This window comes from Ambystoma mexicanum, chromosome 11, assembly GCF_040938575.1.
Source record: "Ambystoma mexicanum isolate Mex_15411 chromosome 11, UKY_AmexF1_1, whole genome shotgun sequence".
Taxonomy (NCBI): Eukaryota; Metazoa; Chordata; class Amphibia; order Caudata; family Ambystomatidae; genus Ambystoma; species Ambystoma mexicanum.
The window spans coordinates 1,462,435,266-1,462,460,020 of NC_090934.1; the positions used below are offsets into that span (position 1 = coordinate 1,462,435,266).

The 24,755-nt window shown below is 51.2% G+C and overlaps 1 protein-coding gene across 2 annotated transcripts in view; it reads left to right on the forward strand.

Annotated features, from left to right (window-relative positions):
* Positions 1 to 24,755, forward strand: part of AAGAB (alpha and gamma adaptin binding protein) — a 429,906-nt gene that overhangs the window by 188,510 nt on the left and 216,641 nt on the right. For both annotated transcript variants that reach the window (XM_069625133.1, XM_069625134.1), the window contains exon 5: positions 401 to 484. In XM_069625133.1, the coding sequence (XP_069481234.1) occupies positions 401 to 484 (84 nt within the window). The remainder of the gene's footprint in view (positions 1 to 400; positions 485 to 24,755) is intronic.

Sequence of the window (24,755 nt, forward strand, 5' to 3'; positions counted from 1 at the left end):
TAATAATCACAATGTTGCAATGAGCAGTTTTTGATTAAGAGCTTTACTTCCCTAACAAGTCAGTTGTTTGAAGGGTCGCCCTGGTATGAACAGACATGGGTCCTACACTCACCATGCTTAAGTCAGATTTCACACCACATCAGGTTGTTCACCATCTTCAGATTTCTTTACCATTTATCGAGGCTGCGGGCAGTGGTCCTCTGTTTGGAGCAAACACCATTGAAAGTTGAATGTTGGACGTACCGTGTTTACCAGACAATGCACTGTGTCTGAAAGCAGATTCGTTAATGTGTACTTTTGTTCTTACATTGCAATAAAGCAATTGCTTCTTCTTTGCTATTGTGTCGGATCCTGCTTGAGCACGTGTGTTACAGAAAATGCTTTTGATCTTTTTATTCAGATGACTTTCCTGAATCCTTGGGAGTAAAGCGGATTGTGCAGGCGCTGAATGCCAACGTGTGGTCCAATATGGAGATGAAGTCGGGTAAGAAACCCTTTTCCCACTATTAGATGAACATCCCGCAGTGGGGCATGAAGAAGGCCATCTACTTCCTGCCCACCCAACGCAATCTCCTTCCTTTTCTTCTTTACTCTATTACTCTCATGTTCTCCTATCTATCTCTCTGCCTCCTAACCTTGTCTTTGCTCGTGGATGTCTTTTTCATGCCTGACATTTTGATCACTGTTTCTCTTTTGTTTGCTTTTGATAACTGTGGCGTTCAGAAGTATGATCTGTATTGGAGCATTCATTTGCCGTCATCAGGGATTCAGAGAATGCACCCAATAAGCAGGAGTACAAGTATTTCTTCTCTGACTCCTGCTGGGCTCAAAGTTGTGTTGCCATCAGGCAACCGGATTGTAAGACTAACTGCATTATCAGCATGTTCCGCTCGCTACTGTGCTGTCAAAGTACCCAAAGGTGCACTCGTACATGGCCAGAGCTGCAGCTTTAAGGTCTTTGTAACGAGTTGGATAATTGATGTTCACCATTTAGATTTGCATTTGCATAGAGCTCGGGATGGCCAATTAGCGGGGTTGCCACAAAACAAATATTAGCACCCGGCTTGCGTTTAATTCCAGCTATGAAAGTCTACTATGCCAAATCATGTGGGTTAGCCCGCTTTGCAGCTTGGTTTGGTTTTTGTCATCCCTGACGCCCTGAGCGGAGATCGAACCAAGGTTTTTAAACCTATTTTTGCGCATTTCAGAGGCCACAGCAGAACAACATTTATATTCCGAATGTCAATTGAAGACACCAGTGCCTAAGCTCCAGTTAGCACCAATTCTGCCATATGTAGATGCCTGGTCGTGAGAAGCCACTTCTTAATAGATAAACCATCCAGGATGTGTCCACTTTAGATAACGTTGTCTCATCTAAAGGAATACCTTCTTTGTAATCTGTTTGGTATTTTAGGTTTATAAGATGCTTAACAGTCAGTCAGAATCTGTTGTAATTTTACCCAAAAGGGGGGACAATACACCAAAAGTTTATACTTGCAACAAATATCACACCATTCCAAAAAATAATAATAAAGAACCATTATGAACGAGCATGAAGGTCCCGAGCTACTGATTTGCACAGACAGAGGACAGAAGGATCGCATGACATTCTATCCATGACTACCTATGTGCCACTTATGCTAGATTCCGCTGGTGTGCCGCTTATCTAATAGCAGACAGGATAAGGAATGGAAAAGCCACAATCCTAATGTGCCACTCTTAGAGGTTCACATACCGGGACAACCTCCTACTTTGGGGAGTCGGACTCACTGCATTGTTTTCACATTGTGTGGCGCAACAGGCAGTATTAAAACACACATTCGTCAGTCTATTTATGGTAACAATTCAATTTTAATGACCCGTAGACCCAATCTCCTTCGAAGAGTTAAAAAAAAGACTGAGTGGAGGGATTCCTCTCAGCGTAAAAAATCAAAGCAGTCTTGATCGAGAAGTCAATCACGCCATTTTTCGTCTTCTTCGAAGGCCAAGAAACTGTGTCATAGGTCACCTTCGACCTCCAGTGATTCCTCGGTTGAGGCAATCAGGTGTCCAATGAAATCGTATTCCCCTGCAAAGAAGGATGCGTTTCGTACCGAGATGCTTAAGATCTTCGAGAATGCGGCCTCGACCCCCTCAAAGGATAAGCTGAAAGCCCATGCCCCTGAACCTAGCCCATCGAGGGTTCAGTCGAAGAAGCACAAGAAGTCTACAACGTCGACGCCTTCGCTGACTCCGTCAGAGCCGCCGGCACGGTATCGAAGTCGACGCTGACTAAGGCGATCCCGACTTTGAGGTCATTGTCGACGATTACTTGTTGAAGCCAGGGGTGGTACAGACTTTTTAAAGTCTTTATCAGACATCTATGAGCAAGCAAGATCATCCTTCTGATGATAACACACCGCCTTTTGGGATACAATTCGGCCCCCCCTAATGTGCTAGAAGAGCTCATCTCTGATGGGTCCAGATTAAGGGATTTATATGATAACCTTTAGTCAGCCAGTGGGTTAGATACCTCTTCCCCAGTTAGAGTTTAGCAAACCAGATCCAACTGAACATGCTGACTCCTCATAAAGAAAACTTATGAGTACGTTTCTTGAGTTTTTAGGCTGTAGGAGGCCTACTCCTTCTTTTGAACAAGATGATATGACAGACATTTTGGACCAGTGTCCCGAGAAAGATCACTGCATTAGAGAAAAGGGTCTCTGCAAATTGTGAGACAACAGAAACTGTGACTGCAGTAAATACACATTTTGCCAAAAACTACAGACCATCCAGCAGCGCCCCAGAGTATCTAACTAAACACCCAACACCATAATGTTTGGTGGTTCAGGCTGCTACATCTACCTATAGTCAGCATACCCATCCATCCCTCCTGATGGGGATGATGAGAGAGTGGATGCCTAGGCGAAAAAGGGTTTTACGGCTGGCAGTATGGCATGAAAATCAACAAATGTGACTTGCACTTTGTCAAGGTTTACGTTTACCCTGTGGGACTGCGTAGGTATTGCAGCTGACCACATCCTGGAATGGGAGGAAAGAGAGGGCTTCCTGGAAAATCATCAAGGATGGTAAGGAGGCAATGGGTGAATGTCTCCAGTCAGGTCTGTCCTGCAGACAGCATCAGCAGATCCATGGCAGCTAGCACAGTGTTAGGCAGATTTGCGTGGTTGAGGAAGTTCGGATTTGCACCAGATGTGCAAGCTGGCTACTCAATATGCCCTTTGACGGCTCAAAGCTGTTTGGCAGCAAGGCGGATGAGAGTTTGGAAAAGCTGCAGACCTCGAAAGCGGCCGTTAAATTCCTTGGCGCCACCATTAGACAGCCTCAACACCCCTACTCGGGCTCATTTTCCTGGAGGGGTAAGTCCTTTCGATTCTACTCCTCAGTTGGAAGAGGAAGAGGACAAGCCGGTCAGGGAAGATTCGCTTGTGGTGGACGGAGGAAACGTGGTAAGCCTACCCAAGCAGTGGCAGCTTTACCCTCAACATCTGCTTCAGCCGCCTCAAAACGACTATGCAGCCTTGGTCCCGGTGGGAAGCAGACTTACTCTGCATCTGAACGAATGGCAAGGCATTACTTCAGATGTTTGGGCACTGGAAACTGTAGCCCAAGGTTACTGCCTTCCTTTCCAAAGAAGGCTTCCGGATCATCCACTGGGGAACAACTCTTTCAAAATTCCGGTTCCGATCCTTGTGCAGGAAATGTTGACCCTGCTAGAGAAAGGTGCACTAGAACATGTACCTTTTTAGCGGAAAGGAACAAGGGTTGATATTCCACATACTTTCTGATTTGCCAGAAAGGACGGAGGATTAAGACTTATCTTGAACTTAAGAAGTTTGAACAAGTTCCTCAGGAAGGACAAGTTCAAGATGGTTACCCTTTACCAAATCCTTGAGGCTCTCCAACTCTGGACGGTGCTGTTGGACCTTCAGAATGCTTTTCTTTGCCCCTCCATCTCAAGCACAGAAAGTACCTGAGGTCCGTGGTTGGCAGTTCTCATTATCAGTTTCGAGTTCTGCCATTCAGGCTGACCTTTGCCCCAAGGGTTTTCTCCAAGTGATGGCGGTGGTGGCAGCGAGTCTCAGGAGAGGGGGGGATTAATGTCTACCCCTACCTGGACGATAGACTGATCACAGCTCGTTCACCCGAGCAAGCCCGGGAACATCTCAGCGTAACCTGCCACTCGCTCCACAGACTGGGCTTCTCCCTCAATTACAAGAAGTCCCACATGATACCATCTCAAAGACTCCAATTCATTGGAGCAGTCCTGGATGCTTCCTCTGGAAAAGCCTCGCCACCTGAGGTGATAGCTCAACACATTCTGCAGATGGTTACCAAATTCCAGAGTGCCCAGCATCTTCCGGGCTTCGATTTTTATTTATTTTTTTTTTTTTTTGAGGTTGTTCGGTCTCATGGCATCCTGCATTTTCCTGGTGCCAGAGGCTCACCTGAGAATGAGATCCCTCCAATGGGTTCTCAGGACTCAATGGCCCAAGTTTTCAGGCAGAATGTCAGACCACCTGAATGTTCCGAGCAGAGTCTCTCAGGACCTTCTGTGGTATGCTTGCAAGGACGACGTTCTCAAGCGAGAATCTTTTTGGCAGCCATGGCCGGAGATAACAGTAGTGACTGACACGGGATAGGAGCCCACACCAATTATCTGACAATCAGCGGTCGTGATGTCCATCGGAGTCCAAACTACACACCAACCTTTTGGAGCCGAGGACAATCAGACTAGCGCTGAAGGCCTTTCTGCCCTCTACAGGGAAAGAATGTCCTGATAATGACGGACAACTGAGTGGCCATGTACTACCTCAACAAGAGAGGTGGTGTAGGGTCACTACCACTGTGCAGAGAGGCAATGCAGCTCTGGTTCTGGGCAATTCAAGAAGGAATCTCCCTGTTGGCAGTTCACCTAGCCGGAGAAGAGAACATGGCGGTGGACGGTCTGAGCAGGCAGAGCACAGTCTCCCATGAGTGGAAACTAGCTCAGGAAGTCCTTAAAGAGAGCTTCACCTTTTGGGGAACCCTTCAAGTGGATCTGTTCGAACCATTTTCAACCGGAAGTGCGAACTGTTTTGCTCCAGGGAATGCCCTCCCAGATGAGCTCTAGGGGACTGGTTTGTGGTGGACTGGGAGTTTCCACTCCTGGATGCGTTTCCTCCAGTCCCCGTCATTCCTCACGTGATCAGGCGGTTGAGAAAGCTTGGGAAATCCATGATCCTAATTGCTCTGGATTGGGCCAGGAGGACGTTGTACCCTGACCTTCTGGACATGTCCATCTGCCCTCCAATGCGTCTTCCTCAAAGAGAGGATCTTCTCTCGCAAGAGGAAGGTTGGGTTCTCCATCCACAGGTCAGGACACTCAGCCTTCACGCATGGTTTCTGAAAGGCTGAGATACAAGTATTAGGACCTCCCAGATAACATCATGGAGATCTTGCTTCCAGACGGAAGTCCAGCAACAAAATCTTTGTAATGCTGGTGTTGGAACAAGATCAGCAGCTGGTGCAGGGATAAGAATGTGGAACCCTGTCTATATGACGCACCTATGGTGCTTTCCTTTTTGTTACATTTGGCAAATCTGGGGCTCCAGATTGGAATAACTAAAGGTTACCTGGCGGTGCGGTCTATTTTCAAGCGCTCTTCAGAAGAGGATTCATATTTTAAGATCCCTCAGATTCCCTCAATTCCTAAAAGGCCTTACTAATGTATTTCCACCAGTTCCATTCAATGTCCCTGTGTGGGATCTCAATCTGGTGTTAACATGCATTCCTTTTGAGCCTTTGACTCGTGCCCATTAAGACCTTTGACATTAAAAACTGTTTTGCTTATTGCAATAACGACAGCTCGCAGGGGAAGCGAGCGGCAGGTACTGTCCTGTAAGCCTCCTCGTACAATTGTCCATAAAGACTAAGTTATTCTCAAGGTGAAACCTCTTTCTTACCGAAGGTAGTCTCTGACTGCCACTTGTTGCAAAAACTTACTTTACCAGCGTTCTCTCCAGGGAAGGAGATGGAAAGATTACATAGACTGGACCCAAAAAGGGCTCTCAGTTTTTACCTCTCCAGAATGGCTAAATTTCACCAAAATAAACAATTATTCATTGGCTATACTGGCCCCAAATTGGTTCTAGCTGTTACTAAACAAACTACATCCAGATGGATCATCCTGGCTATTGGTGAATGCTGCAGACTAGCGGACAAGAACCCGCTGCAAGGCTTAAGAGCACGTTCCACAAGGGGCATGGCAACCTCTGCTGCTCTCCAAAGAGGTGTCCCAATCAAAGACATTTGGTCAGCTGCCACTTGGTCGTCTATTCATAGTTTTGTGACACGTTACTGCCTGGATTCATCTTCCAGCCAGGGAAGATAATTTGCCAAAGCAGTCCTTCATTCGGTCCATGATTAGAACAAACATTAATTTGTACTCCCACCGCCAAATTATTACTGCTTTGGGAGTCTATCATAAGATGAGGAATGCGTGGGAGGACACAATCCATTCGAAGAACAAGTTACTTACCGATTGGATGTTCCTCCCACGTATTCCTCATCACCCCTCCCAGCTTACCCTAACCTACAATTTACATGTTCTTACACTTTTTACACTTTCTGTGAGCCTACGGTCTATGGTATGTCTCGTAATTCCTATTCAGGAGGGGGAAAATACAGAACTGAAGGCAAAGGGTGCTGTATGTGCTATTTATACTGATGATGAAGTCGACAGTCGAACAGAGGCCCTCGACGAGAACGGCACACAGCACCCACTGTCGAAAAAAAAGAAAATCTGAAGCAGTGGAAGCTGGAGAGATAATTATCATAAGATGAGGACTACGTGGGAGGAACATCCAATCAAAACAACGTTACCCGGGGTAAGTAACTTGTTTTTCTGTCTACGCAATGAGAAAAAGTGCTCGAAACTTGACCTGTAATTATCCCAAGTCAGAATCGGGCCTTTTTTTTAATAATCATTTTATTATAGTTTTGCTGTTTAATCTGCAAATAAAAGCATCAATAAAATAGCAATTTGCAAATGTATACACTTCTGTTGTTACAATGCAATCCAGTTGCCCTCCTCTGCCCCCCACATACCCCTCAATCCGTACCAAGCACCAAAAGAGGTTGATTATTAAAGTGTTTGTCAACTTTTGCCCACTAACTATACATACTCTCACAACATTCGAATGTCATTTTGCATACTTTGATCAAATCAGAACCTTGTAACTTCCTAGTCCAAGAAGCCCAATGCCCTCAACCTTGTGGGACATGTGAAGTCTCTATTATGGGTTTTAACATGTTCAAGAAAGCTCCCCTAGATCTGATATATTATAGGCCAAGGTCGTACTAATTTCATCAATTACTTGATCCCAGAATGTGTTGCGCATCAGTCAGTGCCACCATCTATGTAGAAACGAACCCACTTTTCCACCACCCCACATAGTCCATTCTCTCTGTTTATAGTTTTAGTATTTCAAGAACCTGATGACATTGAAAGATCACTTTGTAAAATTGTTTTCGATGCAGGGTGCAAACTGTTGCTCAAGTCGCTCTTTTCAAAATGTTCCCATATGTTTTTCTATCTCAGTTCACTCCTAGATCATTGTGCCAGCTTTCATGTGCCCCTGTACCCCTCCGCCACACCACCACCACTACTACTTCCTCCAACTGCCACTCCTCCCTCCAACTAGTACTACTTGGACACCCTGCTTGCACTCAGTACCATCGAATTTAAAACCCTGACTTACACTAATATTTCTACACGCATGTAAACAGGCACACTCGCACTGCAGTACCACTTAAATTTGTATGCAAATACCGCATCTGCTCCACAAATCGCATTCGCAGTCCACCGCTGCTTCATCTCTCCTACTGGTCTCTTGGTCGTCCTCCACCTCTGACCTCACACAAATAATGCACACTTACGTTAATGCTCTCTGCCAGGACTGGAGCTTTTTCCCTGGCTAATCAGGCCCTGTCTTCCCCACCCAGGGCCATGTGTGTGTAAAGTGGAAAGTCATCCATAGCAGGCTACGCCCCGCCCACTTTTTTCCATCATGGCTCGCCGCATAATGAGGATGGCAGCCCAGGAAGGCAAGTGTTCATGTTAATGTTCCGGGATCATGTTCTGGGCCTTCCCAATGTTCCTTCTTTGGGGAGGCTGGGAATTGCTCCCTTTTCGGTGTCAATAGTCTCAGAGGGGGCTGCGAGTCCTTGTGCCAGCGGTGCATCAAGTGTTCACCCTGTCCGCTGCACATAAAGGTGGCTTCTATGTGTGCGGCCTTATCTCTCCCCATTGCAGAGCACCACATCCTCCTGTGTGTGTTTGTAGAAGCGTCTGTGCTTCCCTTCTTTTTACAGCGCTCTCTCTCCCTCTCTCACTCAAGCAGTCTGGCGACAATTCGTGTCTCTTCTCTACTTTTTCGGCTTGACGGTTTTACTTGTTTTCTGGTTTGGGTACTGAAAGCAACAGCAGACGAGGCTGGAGACAACAGTGTTGTTCACAGAAACATGCTGGCAGAAGGAGAAGGGACAGGAACTGCCCAGGTCCTCATAGTGAGGACTGGCTCTGAGCTTTTCCCCCTCGAATGAGTGGTGCTCCTATTTCACTTTGACATGGACAGCAGAAGTATGAAACACTGCTGTCTCACTTGCATATCTATTTCTCAAAAGGGATAGAAATGCGTTTTGGGGGGTTGCATTTTACAGTGGCAGGCCCCTTAAGGGCCAGTCATGGTGAAATGTGCAGCGAGACTGTAGAGCAAAGTCAGGAGAGCACTTCCAAAACAAACGCTTCATTCAGCTCAGCCCTGTGGAAATGTGCAGATTACCTTTGAGAATAAGGTAACTTGCTCATTTCCAAAAATAATTTATCTAAAAAGAGCACATCCTTTGCTATTTATAGATGCCCCATCTTTTGAGAATCTGCGTCAAAATCTACATTTATTTTAAATTAAAGAATTGTCACACTACGAGAGGGAAGGAGACAGGGAGAGTGACGGGTGAACTGTGGACTGGTAGGCAAGAAAGCAGAGTGGGAGCAGTGGGCAAGAGAGCAGAGATGAAGCAGTGGGGCGGCAGGCCAAAAATCGCAGAGGGAGCGGAGGTACCGAAAGTAGAGGGAGCAAGGGCTCAGGGCGAGCAGTGGGCCAAAAAGCCGAGAGGGCTTGGTTGGAAAGAAGCAGTGAGCTGCAGATAGGGATAAAGGAAGAGGGGAGAGTGCAATAGAATGGGAGAAAGGATGCAAGATGCAGAATAGCACGAAGGACTGTATACTGTGGGAGGAATTGGGGAGCGTAAGGTGTGAGTATGGTATGGAGTGCACATTGTGACTGGGCAGTGTGACAGAGCACATGACTGAGAGTGAGTGGTTCGGGAATGCAAGTTGTGATGGGGGAGTTTGTGAGACGTGTGAGGTGTGTTGGTGAGAGAGCTTTGGGAGGGTTGGAGAAAATAAAGGGGAATATTCTTCCCAACATTACAACTGAGAATGATCAATACCGTTAATAATATTAAATAGGCATGTACATTCAACCAAAAACGTAGCCAAAAAAACAACTCTGTTCTGCCAAGCTAGAGACATCTGAACTCTTCCTTTTTAAATTGTTACAAAGGCAACAGATAATGACACTTTGGCTCTCTTGTAGCCCTGCCCACTTCCTCCTTCCTGCAATGTGCCAATCTTACACCCTCCAGTCAATAAAAAAGATCCTGCAAAAATGCTGCAATAAATAAAGGTTTGAGGCGCAGAATTTGCCGTTTCCTGCCGCAGAATTTGCCGTTTCATGCCGCAATATCCGGCAGGGCCTGTTTAAGAGGCAAGTGACTGCCTTTTTTCGAAAGGCGAAAACTTTTGGGCGGAAAGTGCCCGTCACCATAGAGACAACTTTGCCCTGGCTTTTCTACATTATTTTATGTACTGGGGCTTTGGCAATAGCAGTGCGATCTGCTGTAAAATAAGGTATATTCTATTATTTCTTGTTCTTTCACTCCACACAGCAGAGTAGTAGAAGGGTGTGTTCTTTCCTAGTCCCCAGTCCTGGTCTGATAATACGTGTCTTTGCTATTCAGTCTCATCCTGGGCAGTGCCATCATTCATTCAGAGCAGCCACAGCCTCCGGTGAACTCTCTCACCAGGAATGGAGCGGTGACTGATCTTTGCAGTGCTTGGCGTTTACCACAGATCACCCCACTCGTGCTGGACGCCGTCTCCTTTCTGGTTTGGCTCGGTTTGTCTTGCACAAGGTTTGTTTATTACTATTGTCCTCTGGAAGATAATCTTCTTTTCTGCCTTCATGCTTTCTGGTATTTGTGGCTACATGCTTTCACACAACATACAATGTAATATGCAGACCTCCTGCCCGACGGTGTGCCGAGAGAAGTGTGTACTCATGTTTTAGTCTCATTGCACCCACGTGGAGCTCTCTACCATTGTAAGATTGGATTTAAGCGGAACCAGGGCACAGCTAACTAAAACAACCCCATAATAACACTTTTCATTCAGTCACATGTACTTCTTAACAGGAGACGGACTGCGGGCGTAATGCCTAGCACACTGACTGGAGATCTTAATTACTCAAGCCATACTTTTCCTCGTCACGGTACTTAGTTTTGAGGTGACCCACTAGCCAGAAAAAACATTAACTTTTATATATACATTTTCAGTGGAAAAAAGACAGTAACGGTTAACGAATTTATAGCTCCCAAAAAACAATGCACTTCAGTGGGCGTGACAGCCTTAACTCTGAGTCAGCTGTTGATGTCATTTCGAATATCATCTGTGTTGCGTGTGATACTCATGGGCTGGTTTTGAATAATTTGAAGGGTTTAGAATAGTATAATAGGCCATTTCAGTTTGCAAGCCACACATTCCACAGAGCCACCTAGCAGCCATCCCTGGAAGATCACCTCCAGTTCAGAGCCGCTGAACTATACTTTGTGCAGGGTTTGAAATTGCTTTCGGTCCTGCTTCGAGCCTAGGAGAGCCTGGTTAGCTTGAAAAGAACAGATACCTGTGGCCACCTTTGACTCCCCAGGCCAACTGGTTCCTTACAAACATGCATATGGGAAATTAACGGAGTATTTTATTAGGACACATCTAGAACACATTTAAACATAATGGATCACATATGATAACAAAAAAGTAAAAATATGCACCTCATGTGGGAGTTGGATGTATAGTGCGCTGTGTACTCGCTCCTGGTTCCCCAGCTGTAGCTCCTGCTTACTGGGTGATGCCTTACACCCAGGAGCAGGCTTTAGTTTCTGCTCATGGAACCTGAATTTCAAACCCTGTTGTGGGTATTGTGGTGGGTCAGGAGGATTACACAGACAGTTTTGAAACTTCTTAGATCATTTATTAAATGATAAGAATAATGCCCCTCTCTTTCTCTCTCTTTCTCTCTCTTTCTCTCTCTCTTTCTCTCTCTTTCTCTCTCTCTCTTCCCATCAGGGTTTTCCCTTCCTATATAAATTACTAAGGTGCTCGTCAGTCCTCAACAAGTCTCCACATTCATAAAATAGTCCACTGTCCACAAACGAATTCTACCTGACCTTACCACTATTTTAACCAAAGTAAATGAAGTCCGGAGGATGAGGCCCTTCTCACTGTGTCTCTTCTTAGAGTTTGTTCTTCAATCCAAAATCTTTTAATGTGGTAACTTTATATAGTCTCTCGTCACTTTCTGTTTTAGACCTGGTAACTCCTATAGTGGAGTATTGTTTTTTTTTTTCTTCCCAGGTCAGTGTTCAATGGATCTCCTCTTCTCCAGCATGGGGTCTGGCATGGATTCACATGCTCATGAATATTCCCCGTCGTCAGGCTGGGAATCCTCGGTAAAGAAAAATCAGTATCAGTTTCGTTTCTGATCTGTCTTTCGTAGTAGTAACCAATCACTGATCTCTGCGTCATACTGACCACAGCCAATGACTGCCATCTCCCTAAACCCCGCCTCTGGCAGCCATCCTCAGATTTTTACTGCACGTTCAAGTGTTGGGATCCTCGTGCTATTGCTCTCGAGCTTTAGTGCGTTTTTGCGCTTTTTCATAGGAAAATTCTTTTTTCGGTCAAAAGAGCCTCAAGCTCCACCGTTTCTTTATCCGATCAATGGGGACCCGTGTCGGATTCTTCTGCGCCCCTCAAGGGTGAAGATTTCATCGAGCCACACTTTTGGAGGACTCCAGAAGTTTCTCAGGCCCATCTCGGACATGGCCCAGGAGAAGGGAAGCTCGACGCCCGGAAAGCTGTTCAGGGTCTGCCCTGGATGCCAGCTTCAGAATGTCTTCAAGGAGGACGAACACTCCCTTTGCCTCTACTGCCTGCATGAGGACAAGACGCACGTGGAGAAGGACTGTGTTTTGCGGGAACATGTCGGAGCGGACCATGAAGGACCGCCATCTGCGTCTCGCCAACTGGCTGGAAGGGAAGAGCCCGTCAGGCGAGAAAAAGAAGAAGTCCGAGCGGTCTTCTAAGACCTTTGAGGGCGCCCTGGCGACGGGGGCCCAACAGAAGGCCAAGCACCGCGAGTCCGCTGGCACCGGGAGCGCCGAACGGTCGGGCTCTTCGGCTGCCAGGCAGGGCGCAACCTCCCCGGCGCCATCAACCACGAGCCAACGCTCTGGCTCGGGTAAGAGGAAGTCTGAGCACCCGGCGAAGCTTCTGGAGAGGCCCCAGTCGAGCTCGAAGGCCCCATCGGAGGGGGAGCGAGGCGGTGACCCTCCCCCCCAAGGAGAAGGCGGTGAGCGCACCTAAGGTGGTGAAAGCCTTGATCCACCCTGCCAAGGCCTCTATCGAGACAGTCGCGGCGGCCCTGGCTCAGCCTGTGGAGGCTACACCAGTGGAGGCGACCTCGGGGCCCAGAGTCTCCCTGCCACCGCGGAGGGAGTCTTCTTTCAAGCCCATCGACAGGACCCCCGTGAAACCTCCGACGGAGAAGAAAAAGGGGGGGGCAGGAGGCCATCATGGATTCGGCCTCAACCTCTGAAGAGGAGCTGATTGAAGTCTTAAGCCACGGCATTGGCGTGGAAGAAGACCAGCCCGTCGGGAGGGAACCCGACAAAGGAGACGACGAGAACGTCGAGGGTGCCGACGAGGTTCCTGACCGCCCGTCGGAATCCCCTCAACCAGTGCCGCAAGACAACTCGGCGGCCATTTTGTTGGCTATACAGTCCTTATGCTCGGAGATGAGAACGAGATTGCCGTTACCACCAACGGAGGAACCACTCCGACGGGGGACCCGGAGCAAGGCCCTTCTGGGAGCCCTCCTCCTAAGAGAATAAGGATTCATCCTCCACCTCCTTTTCAACCATTGCGCCCTGCTCAGCCCTCCTCCCCGTCCACGACCCATGGGGATGATACGGGGACGGACACGGCCGTGACGGGTACAGACGACGAAGTTTACGATGAGGATCTTCTGTCGTCGCCTCCTCCCCGGGCTTCCCCGTCCGACGAGATTGGATCGTTTAATGCCATGATCGCCAGGGCATCCGAGCTTTTCCAGCTCTGCCCGGAAGAGAAGAAGGAAGGTTTCCTTTATCAACGGCGCGAGACCAAGAGGAAGACGGTCCTCCCTGTACCTCTACTGGACGATATCTGGGAGGAGGGTCTCGCCCTCCTCAAGAACCCATCCACAACGCCTGTGAGAAGGGATCGGTACGAGAAGAAGTACCGGGTCCCGGACGCGGCCCCTTTGTGCCTTCGGGCACAGCCGACCCCAGACTCGGTCGTCTCCGCGGCAGCCAGGAAGAAAGCCGGGGGGGGCATCGGCCTCTACGTCAACCTCCCCCCCGGACGGCGAGGGAAAGAAATTGGACATGATGGGACGAAATTGGACACGATGGGACGCAGAGTCATCTCATCGGCAGCGACAACGATTAAGGCTGCCACCGCCTTGGCTATCGTAACCCGCTACGGCAGGGAGTTGTGGTACAAGATCGCCCCCCTGCTGGACTTCCTACCAGACAAAAGGGCGGAGGCCCTAGAGATCTTGCAGGAAGGAGAAGTGGCGTCGGACCACGCCATTACGATAGCGACGGACATCGCTGACACTGGGTTTCGCCAGTTGGGCAACGGCATGGATGGCTCAAGGCAACGGACTTCCGTCAGGACGTGCAGACCAGAGTTTTGGACATGCCGTTCGACGGGAGCAACCTGTTTGGGAAAACGGTGGACGATTCCCTGCAAGCCATCAAGACGGACACGGAGACGGCCCGGGCTCTTGGTGTTCTCCAGCAACGACGGCCGCCCTTTCGGAGCATCGGAGGCAAGCAGGAAGCCTCCAAAGGTTCCGGCGGCAGATATTCCACCTACTGTCAAGCGGCCCGTTCGTCGTCACAGGAAGCCTACAGGGGACAAGGCAAGTCGGGCGGACCCCGCCGTCGTCGCCAGGGAGGACAAGGCGGCAAAGCCTCGTCGAAGCAGGACTGAACCGGCCGTGGGGTCTGGCCCCCACCGAAGCACCCCGGTGGGAGGCCGGCTGGCGAATTTCGTCAGCGTGTGGGAGTCCATCTCCACCGACCGTTGGGTGCTGGACGCCCTGGCCCAGGGTCACGCGCTCGAGTTTCTAAAGAAGTGCCCGCGCGTCACCCCCGTGGCCAGGAAGGAACATCACGTCTCTCAACTTCTCTTGGAGGTAAAGGCGATGCTCAAGAAAGGCGCCATCGAGCTCGTCCCAAAGAGGCTTCGGGGCTCCGGAGTTTACTCAAGATACTTCCTCGTGAAGAAGACAGGAGGATGGCGTCCCATCCTGGACCTACGACGACTGAACAAATTCATCAAGGCACAGAAGTTCCGGATGGTCACCCTCCAGCACGTCCTGGGTCAGCTGGAGGAGGGCGACTTCCTGTCGTCGTTGGATTTGGAGGATGCTTTCTTCCATATCCCCATCCTAAAGGGACACTGAAAGTTTCTCAGATTCGTGGTCCAAGGGCATCACTACCAGTTCAGAGCCCTTCCCATTCGGATTGAGGTCCGCACTCAGGGTATTCACCAAGTGCCTTGCACCGGTGGCGGCGCGGCTGCGCCTGGAGGGGATCCACGTCTACCCCTACCTGGACGACTGGCTCATCCGAGCAAAGACAAGGGAGCTCGCCGCGGAGCACACGGCGAGGACCTTCCAACTACTCACGGACCTGGGATTCTCCATAAACTACGCCAAGTCCCACCTGGTGCCCGCGCAAGACGCACTGTTTCTGGGAGCGAAACTCGACACAGTGGCGCTTCTGGCCTCGCCGTCGGAGGAAAGGATGAGGGCCATCTTGTGCAAGGTGCAGCGGATGCTGGTTGCGGACGCGGCCAGGGTGAGGTCCATCAAATCCCTCCTCGGAATGATGTCTTCTTGCATTTATTTCATCCGCCTGTGCAGGCTTCGGATGCGCCCATTACAGGAGTTCCTGGACGCTCGCTGGATCCAGACGACGGGCAGCTTCGAGGACAGGATCACACTCGACGAGAGTTTCCGACGAGCGATCCGGTGGTGGGGCACCCGTGCGCATCTGACGGCGGGCATGGACTTCCAGACCCCGGGCCACCAGAAGACGGTGACCACGGATGCCTCCCTGGAAGGGTGGGGAGCGCACACTGAAAATCTGCACGCGGGAGGCCTTTGGCTTCCGACGGAGAAGTCCCTCCATATCAATGTCCTGGAGCTCCGTGCAGTGTTTTGGGCCCTCAGGTCCTTTCTTCCGTCCCTCAAGGGCAAGGTGGTGAGGATCTTCACCGACAACACCACCACCATGTTCTACATCAGGAAGCAGGGCGGTACCAGATCCCCAGCCCTGTCCAAGGAGGCGCAGGATCTGTGGCATTGGGCCGTCGCCCAAGGGATGTTTCTGGTGCCGTTTCATCTGGCAGGAATAAAAAACACCATCGCCGACTCGCTCAGCAGAGAGCTGCGCTCGTGCCACGAGTGGGAACTACGACAGGATCTAGTGGACCGCCTCTTCCGACGGTGGGGCACACCCCAGATCGATCGGTTCGCGACAGCGACGAACTCCAAGTGCCGGAGGTTCGCCAGCAGGTTTCCCCAGCCGAGGAGCATGGGCGATGCTTTCTCTTTCCCCTGGGAGGGCCTGTTTCTATACGCGTTCCCTCCATTGCCATTGCTGATCCGGCTCATCAACCAGCTCAAGAGGTCACGGTGCAGGATGATCCTCGTCGCACCTGCGTGGCCGAGTTAGATATGGTTCCCGGACCTTCTGGACTTGTCAGCGTCCCCGTCAATCAAGCTGCCAGTGGACACGGATCTTCTCTCCAGGGAAGGAGGCGCCATCCTCCATCACGACCCGAAGTCGCTGAATTTGCAGGCCTGGCTCCTGCAGCGTTAGAGTTTGGAGGTTACGACATACCGGCCCACTGCAGAGAGGTTCTGGCAAAGGCCAGGGCGTCCTCAACTCTTAAATGCTATGGACGCAAATGGAAGAGGTTCTCTGTCTGGTGCCACGCACAGAAGATTAACCCTCTACGGATTATGGCTCCTCAAGTACTGCCGTACCTACTGACGCTGGCCAAGGCTGGACTGGCGCACACTTCCATCAAGATTCATCTTGCTGCGATCTCCCGATACACCAGAACCACGGGACGGACGTCTTTGTGGTCTCATCGTCTGGTGAAAGAATTCATGAAGGGACTGTTCAGATCGTTCCCGCCGGTGAAGGCTCTGGCCCCGGCGTGGGAGCTCAACGTGGTGCTGACCAAGCTCATGGGACCTCCGTTCGAGCCTCTGCACTCAGCTCCGCTGAAGTTCTTGTCATGGAAAACAGCGTTTCTTGTGGCCATCGCCTCCGCACGACAGGTGGGAGAGATCCAGGCCCTTTCCTGCAAGCCCCCGCACTTGACTTTTCACGACATGAGGGTAGTGCTCAGGACGCACCCCTCCTTCATGCCCATGGTGCCGTCGGACTTCCTCCTCAACAAACCCTTGGTGTTGCCTGTTTTCTTCCCGTCGCCTTCGTCGCCGGCTGAAAGGACTTTGCACTCGCTGGATGTGGCTAGAGCGCTGAAGTTCTACGTGGACCGCACGAAGAGTTTTCGGAAGACGTCACAACTTTTTGTGAACTTTGGACCTGTCAATCAGGGGAAGGCTCTCTCAAAGGCTTCCATTTCCAGATGGCTCTCCGGCTGTATCATGTACTGTCATCGGTTGGCAAACCGACCGCTGCCCAGCCGTCCGAGAGCCCATTCCACCAGAGCGATCGCAGCTACCACGGCATTCCTATCTGGTGTGCCCCTGTTGGATATCTGCAGGGCTGCTACGTGGAGGTCGACGCACACCTTCACGAAATTCTACTGCGTCGACCGGGATTCCAGGGAGGAGTCCAGGGTCGGCCAGGCAGTGCTGCGCAACCTGTTCGCTTAAGGTGAGCCTGGTGAGGAGGTAAGAGATGCTTAATGTTGAGTTGTTTTATTGCTTAATGTTGAGCCTGTTGCCATCTCCCGTGGTTGTGCATGTGTGTACTGCTATGTATTCTTTTATTCATGAGCATGTGAATCCAAGCCAGACCCCATGCTGGAGAAGGAACAAGTTACTTACCTATAACTGTTGTTCTCCAGCATGGGTCTGGCATGGATTCACATGCGAACCCTCCCGCCTACCCCTCTGCGGCTCTTCACTTGGTCATACTGCCACTTCACGTGCTACCAAATCTGAGGATGGCTGCCAGAGGCGGGGCTTAGGGAGATGGCAGTCATTGGCTGTGGTCAGTATGACGCAGAGATCAGTGATTGGTTACTACTACGAAAGACAGATCAGAAACAAAACTGATACTGATTTTTTCTTTACCGAGGATTCCCAGCCTGACGACGGGGAATATTCATGAGCATGTGAATCCATACCAGACCCATGCTGGAGAACAACAGTTACAGGTAAGTAACTTGTTCCTTATCCTTTGATCAAGGCTGTTATGTCCTTTTGATTATTTTGACACATACTTTCTTAGTGGGGACATAGTTTCTTGGTATTTAACATTCTCTCTCTCCTGGGGTAGCTTATTTAGAGTTTTTCTTAAAGACTTTGTTGGTCTTCACTTCATTCTCATAGGATTCTATTCCCAATATGTTCCACTCTGAACTTCTTGTCTTAGGGGATATCTCTCCCTTTCCTCAAGATATTTGTACACACTGCTTATTAGTCTTTTTTTGAGATTTCCTCTGGACTCTTTCTGGCATTGTTTCAATTGCAATTTATCACCTTTCTATTCCATGTCTGGTCATTTTCACTGGGGCGAGTTTGTCCTGATGTATAATGATTCCCTGGTGGCCTGTCAGTTCTCCTGTCTTCTTAGTTAGAGTTGGTGGGGAAACATCCCTGAGGTCCTCGCTTGCTAAGACTCTTCCTATCGGCTCCACCTCATTCTCTCTTGCAGTCCTGCTCTCTGTCTCGTCCTTCTCGTCGATCAGGTTTGGCTGCAGGCCACTGAATCGCTCGCTGTTTCTTAAGCAGGGTGGTTTTTGGTGATGTTATACGGGCACACTGCCGACCACTAACCTATTGTGGTCACACCAACACTGGGACATGGCTTCCCTTCTCCTCAGTTCACCAGTGCAGGTAGACGCTGGGGTTTATGGAGAATCTGACGGGATTCCCCCCAAGAAACTGGTCTGGGACCCTTCTCATGTGGCCAGGGGAAGGCAGGCAAACTCTGATCGTGTGCCTTGGGGGTGGTGCACTGCAGGCGGATCACATGGGCGGCGGGGCGGGGGAATCAGACCAGGAAGACTGGGAGCATCCCCTTTTTAACATCCCCGTAACCTCACCTTTTGATGGCCTTTACTGAGAAATTGAATTTTCCCAAAATTAACTGCAAGTCCCAGAATCCCTCAGGGACAGTGAAGAAGACATGCAGGAGTCAGTCGGACAGGCAAGCCTAATAGCTTTTCGCAAGGTCAGGCCATTAGTTCTAAGGGCCTTTACCTGAAACCAATAAACCTGCCTGAGGGGCATGAAAGGCTGCAGCCGGGAGGAGCAGTAGAAAGAAGCTGGAGCAGGAGCTTGAAGGTTGGCAGTAGTAGAAGCAGAAAAAGCGGAGCATGAAGCTGGCAGCTCACAAGGAAGTCTGACCACAGAAGGGACGCTGCAGCAGATGATGGGTAGATTTCGAGGGGATTGGGTCCTCCGACGTATTCCATATCTATGACATGTAATCACCACAGCTGTGCTGCTTCGGAAACTTTTTTCGGCGTCTGCGTCCTACGTCGATGATGTCGATGCGCCGTCGTCGAGGACCTCCTCCGACGTCCGACGATGTGATAAGTAGGACGCACGACGCCCGTAGCCTCAGTTCCGTTTTTTCCGCGAACGTGTTGCTTCGTGATTCTCGGTTCACGCCTCGACTCTTTGGAGTTCTGTTCTTCGAACCTGTTCGTTTTGTGACATTCCTTCGTGTGAAGATGTCTTCTACTTCGTCTTCGACCCCGCGTCCGGGTTTCAAGAAGTGCGGGGAGTGTGGGTCCAAGATGTCGGTGACAGACTCGCACAACGCCTGCCTCTGGTGCCTCGGGGAGGCCCACGACACAGATGACTGTATCGACTGCCAGTCGCTCACGTCCAAAGCCTTACGCGAACGTAAGAAGTTGTTGTCGGTAGGTCGGGTGTCCAAGCCCCGGAAGTCGAAATCTGCGGGGCTTTCGACGGATGATTCGAGGGGTGACTCTCCGCGTCATCGTCGGAAGTCTCGTGGGTCTCCTTCTAGGAGTCGGTCTCGCCACTCCTCAGCCTCTTCGAGGCATTCTCGGAAGCGCCGACACCGGTCGTCTTCCAGGTCCTCTTCGGAGGACTCTGCCCGGCACGTCGCTTACCCCACCAGCCGTGCGACGTCAGAGGAATGGGCTTCCTTCGGGAAGAAAATGCTGGCGATTCTTAAGTCGCAGGGTACTAAGCCGTCCGCGCCCCCGAGTGGGGTCGGTCGTGAGAGGTCGAGAGACACCGCTCGCAAGAGTGGTCGGCACGAGTCACGGGAGAGGTCCCGTTCGGACAAGGAGACTCGTTCTCGACGTACCCGTTCCAGGTCCCGGTCCTCGACGCGTTCGAGACCGTGTGCACCTGTGAGGTCTTCGAGGAAGACATCGACGTCTGAGACGTCAAGGGCGTCGACAGGATTTCTCGAGGCTCCGGCTCCGAGGAAGTCGTCGACGCTCAGGTCGTCGAGGGACACGCTCGGGGCTCCGGCCTCGAGGGCTGTGTCGACGCCGCCGATGCTGGAGGCGCTGCATCTGACGTCGACGCCGATTTCCTCGACGCCGATTTCCTCGACGTCGATGCCGATTTCCTCGACGCCGATGCCGGTTCTCTCAACGCTGGCGCCGATTCGCTCGACGCCTTTCGTGTCGGAGGTACCCCGTGGCACGGGTGAACCCCCTAGGAAGGCTCTGGTTAAGAGCAAGCACTCTCGGGTGCCTTCTTTTCGCCACCTGGACTATATTTCAGAGGCGGATGAGGATTCTGATGGCCTGGTTCCTAGTCAGGTTCCAGATGAAATTGTCTCGGGCCATAGTCAGTTTGACGATTTGAGACAGTCACTGCATGATGCCAGTGGACTGGACACCTCTCCGGAGGTGGAGTTTTGTAGGCCTGAGCCTGGCTCTCATGCCGATTCCTCGTATCGGCGCCTTATGGCTAGGGTTTCTGAGTACCTGTGATGGTCTGCTCCCCCAGGGGAGTTTGTGCAGGATGATCTGACGGACATCCTTGATGTTGGTCCCCCAACTGATCCGGTACTGCCGTTCCATATGGCTTTACAGAGAAGGGTGGCGGCGGCTTGGACTGCTCCGGAGAGTCTCCCGGCGGTGGGCAGATCCTTGTCGCGAAAATACCGTCCAGCCAGTAGCGACCCCTGCTACCTGACCAGGCACCCCACTCCGGAGAGTTTGGTGGTGCAGGCGGCCACGGCCCCGGCAAAGCAGGCGTCGTACCCTACCATCCCTCCTGATGGGGATGACAAACGTTTTGATGGCTGGGCGAAGAAAGTGTTTTCTTCTGGTGGTATGGCGCTTCAGGCGGCCAACTCCATTTGTGTCTTGTCTCGTTTCACACACACTCTGTGGAACTGTGTTGCGTTAGCGGCTGAACATATTCCCGTAGGGGACGAACGGGATGGGTTCCTTGCTATGGTCCAGGATGGTAAGGATGCCATGTGCGAGTCCGTTCAGTCGGTTTAGCTGAATGCGTCAGTAGGTCCATGGCGGCGAGCACTGTGATACGCAGGTTTGCGTGGTTGCGGAAGTCGGGGTTTGCTCCTGATGTGCAGTCTCGGCTCCTCAACATGCCCTTTGACTGTGAACACCTTTTTGGCAGCAAGGCTGACGAGAGCCTTGAGAGGTTGCAGACCTCAAAAGCTGCAGCGAAGTCGTTGGGCACTGCAGTTCGCCAACCTCCGCCTTTTCGTCCTAGGGGACAGCAGTGGAGGGGTGGTTCCTTTCGCTATTACTCGTCCTTCAGTAAAGCGAGAGGAGCTGGCAGTCAAAGAGGCCAACGCAGGGGTACCAGAGGTGGACGACAGGTTACCCGTGGTGCCAAGGCCGCTCGGGCAGTTGCTTCTTTGCCCTCAGGTAACGCCGCGGCCGCTCCCGCTCAGTCATGAGGCCATGTCCCATGGTTCGCCGGTTGGGGGAAGGCTGGCGCAGCATCTTGTAGAGTGGCAAGCCATTACTTCAGATGTGTGGGTTCTGGAGATCATAACCCACGGCTACTGTCTTCCGTTTCGGCACAGGCCTCGCGACAATCCACCGGGGAACCTCTCTTTGCAGAGTCCGGATCCGCTCCTTGCGCAGGAAATTCAAGCCCTGCTGGAGAAAGGCGCCATAGAACTGGTGCCTGTAGCGGAGAGGAACAAGGGATGGTATTCCCCTTATTTTTTGATTTCGAAGAAAGACGGGGGATTGAGACCCATCATGGACTTGGGCGGTTTGAACAAACTCCTCAGGAAGGACAAGTTCAAGATGGTTACTCTCTCTCAAGTCCTCCATGCCCTTCAGCTTCAGGACTGGTTGGTGTCACTCGACCTCAAGGATGCTTACTTCCATGTGCCGATCCATCCCAAGCACAAGAAGTACCTGAGGTTCGCGGTTGGCGACTCGCACTTTTAGTTTCGGGTCCTGCCGTTCGGATTGACCTCCGCCCCGAGGGTTTTCACCAAGCTCATGGTGGTGGTGGCAGCGCATCTCAGGCAAGGGGGGGATTCACGTCTACCCCTACCTGGACGATTGGTTGATCAGGGGGAGCTCTCCCGAGCAAGTCCTGGATCATCTGTCCGTCACCTGCCACTCCCTTCACAGGCTGGGCTTCTACCTCAATTTAAAGAAGTCCCATTTGACGCCAACACAGCGGCTCCAGTCCATCGGCGAAGTGCTCGACACTTCCCTGGGGCAGTGTTTTCCTCCCCAGGTGAGGGCTCTTCACATTCAGCAGATGGTGCACAAGTTTCAGCATGCCCAGACGCTCCCAGCGTTCGAGTTCTTGAGGTTGCTCGGCCTCATGGCATCCTGCATTCTTCTGGTGCCAGAGGCTCGCCTGCGGATGAGATCTTTGCAGTGGGCACTCAAGACGCAATGGTCGCAGTCCTCCGGCAGGATGTCGGACCCGGTTCAGGTGCCGCCCTCGGTCGCCCGGGATCTTCTGTGGTGGGCCGTTGAAGGCAACTTGATGATGGGGGCTCCATTTTGGCTTCCCTGGCCGGAGGTGACGATTGTAACGGATGCATCCCTCACGGGATGGGGAGCTCATGCCAACGGGCTGACAGTCAGCGGTCGTTGGTCTCCGTCGGAGTCCAGACTCCATACCAATCTGTTGGAGCTGAGGGCCGTCAGGCTAGCCCTGAAGGCTTTTCTGCCGACTGTGCGAGGAAAGAGTGTCCTGATCCTGACGGACAACACAGTGGCCATGCACTACCTCAACAAAAAGGGGGGGGCAGGGTCACTTCCTCTGTGCAGGGAGGCGATGCAGCTCGAGTTCTGGGCCATCCAGCAGGAAGTTTCGATCTCGGCAGTTCATCTGGCCGGAGACGAAAACGTGACGGCAGACACTCTGAGCAGGCAGAGCACGATCTCTCACGAGTGGGAGTTGGCTCAGGAGATTCTCCTGAAGATCTTCCCCCTTTGGGGGACCCCTCAAGTGGATCTCTTCGCCTCCAGTGTCAACCGGAAGTGCGAAAGGTTTTGCTTGCGGGAATTTCCTCCAAAAGGAGCCTTAGGAGACGCGTTCGTGGTGGAGTGGTCATTCCCGATGCTGTATGCGTTTCCTCCAGTCCCCGTCATCCCGCAAGTGCTGCGGAGGTTACGGAAGTTCGGTTCCCGGATGATCCTCATTGCTCCGGCGTGGGCTCGGAGGACGTGGTACCCGGACCTTCTCGACTTGTCCATCTGCCCTCCACGTCGTCTTCCCTACCGAGACGATCTGCTCTCACGGGAGGGGGGTCAGGTTCTCCATCCAGAGGTCAGATCCCTCAACCTTCACGCTTGGCTTCTGAAAGGTTGAGGTATAAGGATTGGGACCTCCCTGAAGACGTGATGGAGGTGTTGCTTTAGGCCCGAAGGCCAGCAACAAAGTCTCTGTACCGTTGGCGTAAGTTCTGCGACTGGTGCCGAGTTCAGAATGTGGATCCTTTTGCATCTGACATCCCCATGGTTCTGTCCTTTTTACTTTCTTTGGCCCACAGGGGCTTGCAAGTGGGTACCATTAAAGGTTACCTGGCGGCGATGTCCATCTTTAAGCGCTCTTCTGAAGAGTGTTCTTACTTTAAAATACCTTTAATTTCACAGTTTCTGAAAGGGCTCACTAATGTGTTCCCTCCGTCACCCTTCCTGGTGCCCGGTTGGGATTTAAACCTTGTTCTTAAGTTTCTTATGGGTGCTCCGTTTGAGCCTTTACATTCTTGCCCTTTGAGGCTGTTAACTCTGAAAACTGTGTTTTTGGTTGCGGTTACTTCCGCTCGCAGAGTGAGTGAGTTACAGGCACTTTCAGTTAAGCCACCCTTCACTGTATTTCACAAGGACAGGGTTGTCCTTAGAGTTCGTCCTTCTTTTCTTCCGAAGGTAGTGACGGAATTTCATTTGACCCAGAAGGTTGTTCTTCCGGCATTCTATCCTCCTCCGCATCCTGGTAAGGAAGAGGAGAGGCTCCATAGGCTTGATCCCAGGAGAGCTTTAAGCTTTTATGTTTCACGCATGTCCCGGGTCAGAGTGGACGATCAACTCTTTATTGGTTACGCTGGAAAGCGTTTAGGGCAAGCTGTGACGAAACAGACTTTGTCTCGCTGGATTATTTTGGCCATCTCGGAGTTCTACCGCTTGGCGGGTAAGGACCCACCGGCTGGCTTGCGGGCCCATTCTACCAGGGATATGGCTGCATCTACTGCCCTGCAGAGGGGTGTTCCTATTCGCAACATCTGTGATGCAGCCACCTGGGCTTCAGTACATACATTTGTACGTCACTATTCCCTCGATTCCATCCGAGCACAGGATCTGGCCTTTGGCAAGGCGGTCCTTTGCTCTGCTATTTGATTGGCTATTCTAAATTTTGATTCTAAATTCTTTCCCTCCTCCTTGCTCTGGTACTGCTTTTGGAGTCTGTCATAGATATGGAATACGTCGGAGGACCCAATCCCCTCGAAGAACAAGTTACTTTCTTACCTGGTAACGTTCTTTCGATGGGATGGTCCGACGACGTATTCCATATCGCTCCCGCCCTGCCTTCCCCGCTGCAGAATTTCTTTGCAATTGCAGCTTACGTTCCGCAAGGCTTTGTGTCTGACTGGCAGTTGACTAGTGTCAC